Here is a 12036-nt window from a genome sequence, read left to right as displayed (position 1 = left end):
CTTTCCCTAAACAGGCCGGTTATATATCATCACAAGGACTTCTGCTTGGTAGTTCAACTGCTAATGTTGGTCAGCCTGCTTCTGGTTCTGGAGCAAATACTGTCATGTCTAATGCTAGTGGTATTACTAACCAAACACTTTCAATGTTAGCTGCTGCTGGGCGTGGTGGCCCAGGCATTGTTCCCAGTTCTCTTTTGCCCTTTGATGTCTCCGTTGTGCTCCGTGGCCCTTATTGGATAAGAATCATGTACCGGAAACAGTTTGCAGTTGACATGCGTTGCTTTGCAGGAGATCAAGTGTGGTTGCAGCCTGCCACACCTCCTAAAGAGGGTCGTCTTTCTGGAGGGTCATTACCGTGCCCCCAGTTTCGGCCTTTTATCATGGAACATGTGGCCCAGGAATTGAATGGATTAGATCCTAGTTTTACTGGACAACAGGCAGGTGGGCTGACAAATTCCAACAATCCAAATCCAAATTCAGGTGCCCAGTTGATGGCTGCAAATGGGAACAGACTAAACTCTGCTGCAATGTCTAGGACAGGAAACCAAGCAGCTAGTTTGAACCGTATGGGAAATGCTTTAGCAGGCTCTTCAAACTTGGCTTTGATGACATCAGCAGTATCTCTACGAAGACCACCTGGAACAGTTGTCCCAGCACATGTCAGGGGTGAGTTGAACACAGCTATTATTGGCCTTGGTGATGACGGAGGATATGGAGGTGGTTGGGTTCCTCTTGTTGCTCTCAAAAAGGTTTTGAGAGGCATTCTCAAGTATCTTGGAGTGCTATGGCTATTTGCCCAGTTACCAGATCTTTTGAAAGAGATCCTAGGATCCATCTTGAAGGAAAATGAAGGTGCACTTTTGAACTTGGACCCTGAGCAGCCCGCATTGCGTTTTTTTGTTGGGTAAGTCCTTGTTTTCCCTCTCCTGCTGTGCTTATATCATTTTCCCCCTTCTCCCCTAGATACTTCTTTAAACATCTCTGATATTATATTTGTATTCCTTTTTCTATACTAGGACTTGTACTATCTCTTTACCTTTCCTACTAAAAGAAGTGAAAATGGGTGAATTTAAAACACCATCGATTATATTTTTGTTGTTTGTACTGGGTTGTCTGCCTTTCTTTTTCATCCACTATACCTTTTCAATTTTTTTTTTCTTATATGATTATCTGTTTCATTGTCTTATTCACTTTCCTGGTGAGTATTTGTATTTTGGATAAGGATGTAATATAATGGCCTTTTTTACAAAGTGTTATGTTTTGTTAACTTATAGTTTGAAACACGATCCATCAAATTAGTTTCTTCATGTTAATGAATGTTATTCATATTGATACTTTCTTTATATGACTTAATTGTTGTAGTTGGCCAAAAATAACAATTTTGATCCGTTAGTATTTATAAAAGTTCAATTTTGTCCCCTTACTTTTAATTAGAACATCTCCAGTTCTAAGTCGATTTAATATCTCTCATGCCTGGTGCTATTGGAGTGTTATGTTGTCTTTTTGCTAATGCATCTTTTTTGGCACACTATCTTTGCATCTTCAAAATGATATTTTAGGTGCTGAGAGGGTTTCTTCAGTATAATGCAACTTCTCAGCTATAGCATTACAAATTGAGTTACAATGATGCCATGACTTAGGGCTCATTTGTTGCATATTATAAAAGAGTTGATTTTGGTACTCAATAATTTAGAGATTTTAAAGAAAAGCTGAAGGTGTTGTGTGTTTGTCTAACATTATGAAAACATTTCTTTTTATAAAAAAACCAGTTATGAAAAATGATTTTTTTTATAAGCTTCTAAAAACAACTTCTCATTTGAAGCAGTTTTAGATTCTCATTTTTTCAAAAAGTTGTTACAAATGTAAACTTTCAAAAGTGATTATTAAAAAAAAAGTGATTTTTTATGAAATAAGCTTAAACAAACAGGCTCTTAATTACTTCTAAAAGCAAATTTGTGGCAACGTTGCAATTGGAAATAATAGAGGAACCCCAGTCAAATTTGGTGAAAACTAGGACGAAAGTTGTAACCGAGCTTGAAAAAATAAAATTTTAATAGCTAGCATCTTCTCATGCTCCTGTTAAATGTCTGCTACTCTTATTCCAGTTATCAGAACTCTAAATAAGAATGCTGTTTTTCATCTTTCTGCAGGGGATATGTATTTGCTGTTAGTGTCCATAGAGTTCAGCTTCTTCTTCAGGTGTTAAGTGTAAAACGCTTTCACCAACAGCAGCAGCAGCAGCAACAAAACTCCAATCCTATACCAGAGGAGCTGAGTCCATCTGAAATAAGTGAAATCTGTGACTACTTCAGCCGTCGGGTGGCATCAGAGCCCTATGATGCTTCTCGTGTTGCTTCGTTCATAACCATGCTCACCTTACCCATACCAGTTTTGAGAGAATTTTTGAAATTAATTGCTTGGAAGAAGGGATTATCCCAGGCACAAGTTGGAGACGTTGTTTCAGCTCAAAAACCACGAATTGAATTATGTCTTGAAAATCATGCTGGGTTGAATGGCGATGAGAATTCAGAGAGCTCATCTGCATTTAGAAGCAACATCCATTATGATCGTCTCCATAATTCTGTTGATTTTGCACTTACTATTGTTCTTGATTCTGCTCACATCCCTCACGTCAATGCTGCAGGCGGTGCTGCTTGGTTGCCTTACTGTGTTTCGGTAAGGTTGAGATATTCATTTGGTGAAAGTCTTAATGTATCCTTTCTCGGTATGAATGGTAGCCACGGCGGTAGGGCATGTTGGTCACGTGTTGATGATTGGGAGAAATGCAAGCAGAGGGTGGCACGGACGGTGGAGGTTAATGCGAGCTCAGCGGCTGATGTTAGTCAAGGTAGATTGAAATTAGTTGCAGATAGTGTGCAAAGAAATTTGCAAATGTGTATTCAAGGGCTTAGAGATGGTAGTGGGGTCACAGCCAGCTCTGGAGCAACATGATTTTGTTAATTTTGGCAGTGGTTATATCTATATATATGTTGGGTCAGTGCTGTCAATATACATAGTTTATTATGGTATGGAAACGGTGCCATGTTGTGCTAAGTAAAGCATGGCCTCATCCTATCAGGTCTCGTCGGCTCGAGGTTATGCAGTTGTATTGGAGATGGATGACCTTTGCTGTAATGGAGAAGGAGCACTGGTGATTACTGATGATTTTGATAAAATTTGTGAGGAGATTGGCATTTGACAGTCGAGCTTAAGATTTGAGGGCAATTTTAGATTACTGACATATTGAAAATGAGTATTTTGACGCATCTCAGATCATTAAGATTCGACATAGGTTGTACAATACTTGCTGATAGTGTAGTATTAAGTTTTCACTTTTGGGTTGGTGGTTTTTCTTGTACATATGTGATCTCAGATGAATAGATTAGCAAAAGAAATTTGTTATGCTCGAATTCTATACCCCAATACACATTTGCAAGCTGTTGAAATATTTGGTACCCATTCATTTAATTTTTAATCCATCTTGCCTTTCGCAACCCCATCGATATACACAATAATATTAATTTTGAATTGTGTTTTTTTTTTATATAATGAAAATTTATCCACCATAATTATTAATATCATTGTTTTGAGATAATATAAACATCACCGGATAATAAAAACTTCTAAAAATATTCATTTGTTTAAAAAGAGATGACCAAAACTTAAAAAAAAAAAAAACTATTTAATTAAAAATGACAGACTCTAGACTACATAATAAGTTTTTTAAATTTATTTAAATAAATACAAATATTTTTTTTTAAAATATAATAATTATATTAAATTTTAATCTTCTGTTAGATATTTAATTTTTAGTAATTTATATATATTAACCTTATTTAATTTTTAACATTTAAAAATATTATTATAAAATAGAATTGAAATAACATGTGTATAAAATCATATTATTATAAAATCATGTTAAATATCAAAATAGAACTTAATTTCATTGACATTTTAGCTCATTAATTTAATTAAACATATGTTTGATTATTTATTCAAAAATATTAAAATGAAATAGACTTTTAAACAGATTCATAGCTATACCAACTTCTATCAAGATTCAAACCTAATATAATGATTATATTAAATTTTAATCTTCTGTTAGATATTTAATTTTTAGTAATTTATATATATTAACCTTATTTAGTTTTTAACATTTAAAAATATTATTATAAAATAGAATTGAAATAACATGTGTATAAAATCATATTATTATAAAATCATGTTAAATATCAAAATAGAACTTAATTTCATTGACATTTTAGCTCATTAATTTAATTAAACATATGTTTGATTATTTATTCAAAAATATTAAAATGAAATAGACTTTTAAACAGATTCATAGCTATACCAACTTCTATCAAGATTCAAACCTAATATAATAATTATATTAAATTTTAATCTTCTGTTAGATATTTAATTTTTAGTAATTTATATATATTAACCTTATTTAGTTTTTAACATTTAAAAATATTATTATAAAATAGAATTGAAATAACATGTGTATAAAATCATATTATTATAAAATCATGTTAAATATCAAAATAGAACTTAATTTCATTGACATTTTAGCTCATTAATTTAATTAAACATATGTTTGATTATTTATTCAAAAATATTAAAATGAAATAGACTTTTAAACAGATTCATAGCTATACCAACTTCTATCAAGATTCAAACCTAAAAAGTAAGTCTATGACATACCACAAATCTAAAAGGTAAGTTTATAATAGACCACAAATCTAAAAAATTTTGAAATAAGAATTACATTTCGAAAATTTAAAAAGTTTTGAAATTTGAAAAGTTTCGAAAGTTTTTAAATATGAAAAATTTCGAAATTTTTCTATTTCGAAATTTTTGTTTGAAAGTTTCGAAAATTTTCTATTTCGAAACTTCCGAATATTCTAAAAGAGGGATGCAAAAATGAGAAGTTAAAAAAGTCAAAAGTTTTATAAATAATTACAAAGACAAAATTTTATTTTCACATTAATTGAGGAGATGACAAATTTAAATGTGGAGTGCAGGGTAGAGTTCTCTTAATTTTTTGATGATTTAAATGTGGAGTGCAAGGTAGAGTCTTCTTAATTTTTTGAGAGGTCATATTTAGACCTAACAAACTAAGCTCGCCCCAACCTATTCCCATCCCTAACTCCTATCATACACCCAAGTCAGTTTCATTAAATTCTTTTTCCCATTGCATGTGCGTGTGAAGACGCATCAAAGTTAATGATATAGAAAACAAGTTAAAAGCGTTTTATGTCATTTTAATAACAGTTAACCTTTTCATTTAACGATAATATAAAACCAAAAGTTGAACCTTCTTAGATTATTATTTTTCTCACTTCTTCCCCAATACATCCACTTTTCTTCCTTCACTTAAGTTCTTTTCTTTACCTTCCATCCACTTAAAGCTTTGTAGTGACTAAACTGGTGAAAGGAGGAAATGCTAAATTTACACGATCTAGGTTGGAGAAGAATGTTTCTTTTGAATGTATATATTGTCGTGGAGAAAATTTGATACCTACTTAACAAATCACATCTTTAACTAATCTTATGCACTCTCCTTAGAACTAGACACCTCAGTATCTTGCGTCTCCTGTTTGCTCGCAGCAAAAGATTTATCAGATGGCTCCCCTCCTGTGGAATCAGGTTCTTTTTTAAGCTCAGATTCAAACTCCTTTGCTGCCTGCAAGATTTATAGTAAATAACCATATAAGGAATGACGTAAGTATTTAACAGTGTGTAGATGATAACATATCATAAACTCATTCACATTAAAGTCAACGCCAGAATCCAATTTATTTGGCTGCTTGGGCGGAGCCGGATGACGAATCATACAGAGTAGTGAATTTATCCAAAGTCATATGAGGTATTGTGGATGCCAATCATAACATTAGGGGATCATATATATCATTATCAAAATAAAAAATGACGATTACAACAGCTCCACATGACACTTTTTTCATACAAAGGTTGTTTCCAAGGACAGCCCCTTAAAGCAACAGCTGAAGTTGTTGCTACGCGACTAGAAGGTCATGGGTTCATGTTGTGAAATCAGCCTCTTCAAAATGCAAGAAAAGATTGACTGCAATAGACTCAATGGGCCTAACCCTTTCCTTGATCTTGCCATGGCAAGAGGATTTAAACACCAAACTGTCCTCTTTTTTAACAAAGGTCCTCTTCATGTTTTAGAACCTATGATTAGTTTCTTGAAAGAATTGCTTGATTCACTTCATTTCTTCTTCCCATTTTTGTTTGTGCATCAATATTTTATTTTACTCTTACCACAAGTTTAAACTAGGGAGAGCTTCACCCCAAGAGACTTGCTGGGGTAAACAGTTAAATAGCATGCCTCAAAAAGATATATAAGTCAAACAAGTGACTCCAACAAAGTATACGAGCCATTTGTTTGAAAAGAGATTTTCTTATTTTATTTTCTATTTTCATTAAATTTTAACCAAGTATTATTTGTATTGTGATTTATGACCAATAAATATGTACGTAAATCTTTGAAAACATGAAATAAGGTGAAACTAAGATTGACATTTTGATTATGAAAGGTAAATAAAAATTAAATTCCCAATCCTAACATAAGCTTCTAAGTTAAACTTGAATTACTAGATAGTGGGTAATAGAAACATCAAACAAATCTTACATAAACTAATTCAATTATTTCAGAAACAATTTTAACTTATTCACAAACATCTATAATCTCATAATGACTACTGTATTTTGTATGTGCAGAAACATAGACTCCATTTCAATTAAGAAGCTTCACGAACTAAAGAAGCTAATCTAAATTAGAACTTTGAAGCATAACATTAAAGTTCGTGTATAACATAAGCAGTAGTAACTTGGAAGCTGGCTGAAGCAGTAGGCAGAGAGGGGAGAGATTAGACAGTACATACTTTGATTCTTTTTGAATTATATGTTCTCCGCAGGAAGAGAAACAGAAACAAACAAATAGTAAATGTTACTTATTAAGAAATACACAAATATATTTGAGTTTTCAGAAAAGAAAGCATACTTTTCAATTTCATATCCTATGCTCTTTGTAATAACTTCTTTGGTCCAACTCTTAGCATATCTTATACTTCAGTTGCAGTTTAATTTTAATTCTTATTAATGAAATCGTTTCAGCTTAAAAAAAATGCAAAAAGACAGCATTTTTAGCAACTGTTTAACAAACCCAAGTCTAGAGTGTGGCATAGTTACTGGAATGACTTTCTCAAACAAAACGTTACTATCAAGAAACTTTACCAGCAATTCAATTCATCAGTGCCTGAATATGTACTTTAATTTACTAATATCTAAGTACTTTTTTTTAATCAATAAATTTATCGATTATAGTGTATTAGAATTAGGGTTAGGAATGTTAAAAAACATGCAACAACACATATTCACGACTTACTTCAATTTCAAAATGAGTAAATTTATATAATTTAAACGAATCAGAAAAAGGAAGGAAAAAAAGAAGAAGATAGAAATGAAATGAACCTGTTGGAAGCTTTTGACGGTTTTACCGATGCTGCGACCGACTTCTGGCAACTTCTTGGGTCCGAAAACGATGGCAGCAACTCCGGCAATAACAACGAGTTCAGGTACGCCCAATCCGAAAAGAGCGTTACAAGTGAGACCGTTGTTTCTTCTGAATTGCTTACGTGGATTAATCGCTACCGTTGAAATGGAAGACAGAGAAGAAGAAGAAGAAGAAAAACTGAGTTGTTTATAGGATGGTTTTGAAATTGAAATTGGAATTGGAATTGAAGAAAACGAAACGCAGTTCATTATCGTCATCTTCTTCTATCTTGCTTCACTTGAGTTGAGTGCCACTGCGTTTTAGATTTTTTTATTTTTTTATTTTATTTTTAATAATTAGATTAGATAATAGCCCATAAGACTCTCGGAGCCCAGCCCAATATACCACCAAATATGGACCTCTATGGGTTAGTGGAAATACATAATAAAGTTTCAACTTTGTTTGTTTGTTGTTTCTTTTTATTTTTTGTAAATCTTTAGAATTGTTTGTTACTTTATATCTATCTTCTGGATTTCATTCTTCACATGTGAAAAACTGAATTGTTTCATTTTTTTAAGGTTTTTCGGTGAAAAATAATAATTCAGTCACCAACTTTTGACTAACTTTTTTTGGAAAATTTCTATACTGATGACTTTTGTACATACTCCATAATAATACTAATAATAAAATAATTTGATAATAGGTCAGTTTGTTATAAATTTTAAAACAAAAACTATTTTTCGTTAATATATTTTTTAAAATTATTTTAAATTTATTTTTAATAGATTAAAAAAGTAATTTGGAAGGCGTACCTAATGTACATTGAGTCCTAAAATGCCAAACTCTAAATAGATATGTGTAAACCCTTTTTCAGATGAGATTTACTAATACATTAAGATATGCTAAAATATCAAGTGTGAGACATCTATTGATCACAATCCCTCTCAACCAAAAGCCCCTTTTTGAGTGAGACTAAGACAAGTGGAATTGCTTTAGTAACCTTACTCTCGGGTCGGTTCTGTTACCCTATATAACAAGTTTACAAGTTCCCTAAAATTATGACATTTGTGTCATATGAATTTAACTCATCGAAAATAATAAGTTAATTAAAGTGAGTGAATTAATAATTGATGTTATAATCACCCATAATTAGTCGTGCATGTGCATATAATATCAACATTTATTTAATCACCAACTGATAATACTCATTTTTATTCTTTAAAAATATTCCTTGACCATTGAAAGAATCCAATGGCATGTATATGTATATGTATGCAAGCAAGACATAATGCAATGCAACCAAGCTTGTGACAAAAACTAAAAATTAATGCAGCAAACAATATCCAATTTGGATAAATCTAATTCAATATATATACTCCTTTGTCACCATCATATATCTAACTAATCTAACTGAACACATAAGCCATGGATTAAAACACTCTCAATCAAGATTAATTAAAGAAACATAAAAACCATATAAAATATATGTTCCAAACATGCTTCTGGAGAATTTGTTTCCGTTAAGGAAAGAACATCCTAATTAAGTGATGCTTCCTAGTTACACCAATTAGACTAGCTCAACAGTCAATAAGAAGAATAGGCCTTTATTTCAAACAACACAGACAAGTGTTGTTTCAAAATAATGTGTCCATCAAAACTATTCTATTACTTGTCTTCTTTAGAAGGTCCACACGAACCGGCTCCACCGCGAATCCGATTCTGAAGATGTTCCAAGCTAGCCACCCGCGTCAGCGAATTTGTTCGTCCTATCTTATTTCCACCTGCAGTGTTCTTCTGCACATTTTCAGCTGAAGAAATAATGCCAGCTCCTAAACCATTATTGACTCCTCTATTATCATGTTTGGATATAACATTATTAGAAGTTGGTTGACAAAAGTGATTATTTGGATCTTCTTGCACAGGCACAGATGCATCAGCTGATGACTCAGAAGGACTTCCATTAAATAATGACATTCCCATTGATGATATCTCAGACATTGCATTGAACATTGGATTCAAACCAGTAAATCTTTTAACTGTCTCTTCAGCCATCTTCACCTAAAAAATATCAACAACATGAAGTGTACTAAGGATGTGTTTGAGTTGGCTTATTTGAGCTTAGTTGCATGTCCATAAGCACTTCAGGATAGCTTATGAAAACACTTATGCTATAAACACTTAATTAAACTATTTATCTAAACACAATCTAACTAACTAGAAAGTAGTTAAAGCAATGATTTACCTTTGCTCTTAATGTTTGAACATCAGCTTTCAAAACTCTGTTGTCAACAGCAGCATCATTGTACTTATGTGTAATATCAGTTAAACGCTTTAACAATGAACCATTTTCACCTCTTAATTGAGAGACCTAAGATAGAAATAGAATATAATAAGTTTTCTGAAAGACAAAAAATGGAAACAGAGAAGAAAGAATAGAAAAGGTAAAATAAATAAAAAAACCTGTGTTTCAAGGTCAGTTAAATGAGCTTGCTTTCTTCTTCTAGAGCGTCTAGCAGACTCTCTATTAGAGAGCATCCTGAAAGGTAAAGTGATTAGGCATTAAATTGATACAAAATGAAGAAATTAGTAATAAACTCCTGCTAGAATATTGTTACCTCCTAACTCTTTTTGCATCAGCACGGTTGATGTTTCCTCCATTCATATTAATCTCTCCCTCAGCATCCTCATCATCTGAATGTTCTTTTGATGATCCACTTGTTGTTGATCTTATTTCAACAACTTGCATTTTCACATCTTTATTTTGTAATGTTGTAGATGGATTATTTCCACAAGGGCCAGAATCTAAATAAAATTAAAAAAGACAAATAAACCTCTAAAGCATGATTTATAATTCACCCTATACAAATAAAAGTATGTATGAAATCAAACCTTTGGAAGTAGCCTGAGGTGCAACTTGAGAAGGATAAGATGCTTGTGATCCATTGTCAGGTTCCTGAGATTTAGATTTTCCCATAGATCTCTATTGCATGCCATAAGTATTACAAAAATCAAACATTAGATACTAACTCTACTGTTTTTAAGGGATTCTCCTTTTTCATTTGGGTTATTGCTATTCAACTATAGAATAATTTGTGATTTTTTTTTCTTGCACAAGGAGCATCATAATTAAACTTTTTTTTAAAAAAAGAAATAAATGAAAAGTGATATTACCTATTCAAGTATTGCAAGAGTCAAAAGGCGTGTAAAACTATGATCCCGCGGTTAGCTGTTTGATATTAATCATAAGGTCTAAATTTATTTCAAATAAATTTTAGGAAAAAGTTAACTGTATTTAAATGTAAAAAATTTATTTTAAAATTTATATTTTTAACTTTTAAAAAATTTAAAAATTTAAAAATTGATTTTTAATTAAAAAATATATTTATTATGTCTTTAAAATATTTCCATAAAACACATGTTAAGGTGATTTTAAGTTTTATTATTTTTATTAAATTTAAAAGGTTTAAACGTAGTTTTGATCCCTCTATTATTATAAATTCACGAAATTAATTCATTTATTAGTTGATAGTTTTGGTTTCTCCTTCAGATTTTATATTATCATATCATATATTACATTATTTAAAATATCTTACTTTATTTTTTTTAAAATAAAAAATTAAAATTATCAATTTTTAAAATAAAAGAACTAATTTTATAAATAAATTAAAATTATCAATTTTTAAAATAAAAGAACTAATTTTATAAATAAATAAAAATATTAAAACTGTAATGAAATAAATTTAAAAATAATGTCAGAATATGTGGACCATTACATCTTAATTGAGCAGAGCCACATAATAGTAGTATGTGTTGTTAAATGCATGAATACGTGCATTGATTTCATATCTGCAAAAGTGTCCGTGTGCAGCTTTTAACTTTTTTTGGGCTCTCCATTCTCCAACACCCAAAATATGGGAAGACCCTAAATACTTGTTTGCCTTCTTTTAGTAAATTTCCTTTTGTTTTTAAAATAGAAACTTGCCTTGTCTCCTTTCTTTAAAAAAAAACTTGTTTCTACTCTATGGAATTAAGTCATAGATTTTACTATTGGACCAATACAACTCTACAAAAATCGTGAGATATCATTCTTTATAAAATATTATAGAATTTTATCTTTTTAATATTTGAAACTTGAGTTTTTCTCAATTAAGATAAGAGTCGTATGAAATTAATTAAATTTTATTAATTTAGGCAGAAATCACAGCAACAAAAAAACAGAATGAATGGATATTATAAAGTTTAAGGAAGAAAAAAGAAAATACCCGAGTCATAGCTACAGCGGCGCAAGCGAGATCTAGCTTGGCTTTGAGAAGAGCATAGCGATCCTCTGAATTATTATTATTATTATTATTATTATTATTATTATTTATTTTGAGTTTGACATCAACATCAAAGTTTGAAGAAGAAGTTGAAGTTGAAGTTGATGATGAAGAACCAGGCTTTGAGTTAGATGTATTTGCATATTCTTTTAGAAACTGTTGAAAAGCCCATTCTGAATCACTTCTATTCATCTTTGA

General features: G+C 31.2%; 3 protein-coding genes across 3 annotated transcripts in view; 1 reads left to right on the top strand and 2 right to left on the bottom strand.

The window, feature by feature from the left end:
- Positions 1-3494, top strand: part of LOC101502433 (mediator of RNA polymerase II transcription subunit 14) — a 9394-nt gene extending 5900 nt beyond the window's left edge. The window contains exons 8-9 of the mRNA XM_073366771.1: positions 4-904; positions 2151-3494. Coding sequence (XP_073222872.1) covers positions 4-904; positions 2151-2952 — 1703 coding nt within the window. The 3' untranslated portion in view covers positions 2953-3494. The remainder of the gene's footprint in view (positions 1-3; positions 905-2150) is intronic.
- Positions 3495-5299: 1805 nt separating this feature from the next.
- Positions 5300-7856, bottom strand: LOC101502112 (sec-independent protein translocase protein TATA, chloroplastic). Its single transcript, XM_004494642.3, has 2 exons — positions 7498-7856; positions 5300-5686 (listed from the first exon to the last, which is right to left on the bottom strand). Exons 1-2 carry the CDS (start codon positions 7795-7797, stop codon positions 5552-5554), a joined length of 435 nt encoding a protein of 144 aa, XP_004494699.1. The 5' UTR covers positions 7798-7856; the 3' UTR covers positions 5300-5551.
- A 1089-nt stretch (positions 7857-8945) lies between these two features.
- Positions 8946-12030, bottom strand: LOC101507378 (light-inducible protein CPRF2). The gene is made up of 6 exons (XM_027333066.2): positions 11782-12030; positions 10409-10499; positions 10135-10321; positions 9980-10055; positions 9762-9887; positions 8946-9577 (listed from the first exon to the last, which is right to left on the bottom strand). The coding sequence occupies exons 1-6, from the start codon at positions 12028-12030 to the stop codon at positions 9185-9187; spliced, it is 1122 nt and encodes a 373-aa protein (XP_027188867.1). The 3' UTR covers positions 8946-9184.
- Between the last annotated feature and the right edge of the window lie 6 nt (positions 12031-12036).

Source organism: Cicer arietinum, chromosome 3, assembly GCF_000331145.2.
Source record: "Cicer arietinum cultivar CDC Frontier isolate Library 1 chromosome 3, Cicar.CDCFrontier_v2.0, whole genome shotgun sequence".
Lineage (NCBI taxonomy): Eukaryota > Viridiplantae > Streptophyta > Magnoliopsida > Fabales > Fabaceae > Cicer > Cicer arietinum.
The sequence above is the reverse complement of the archived record's forward strand: the minus strand, read 5'-3'. Positions and strand labels throughout refer to the sequence as shown.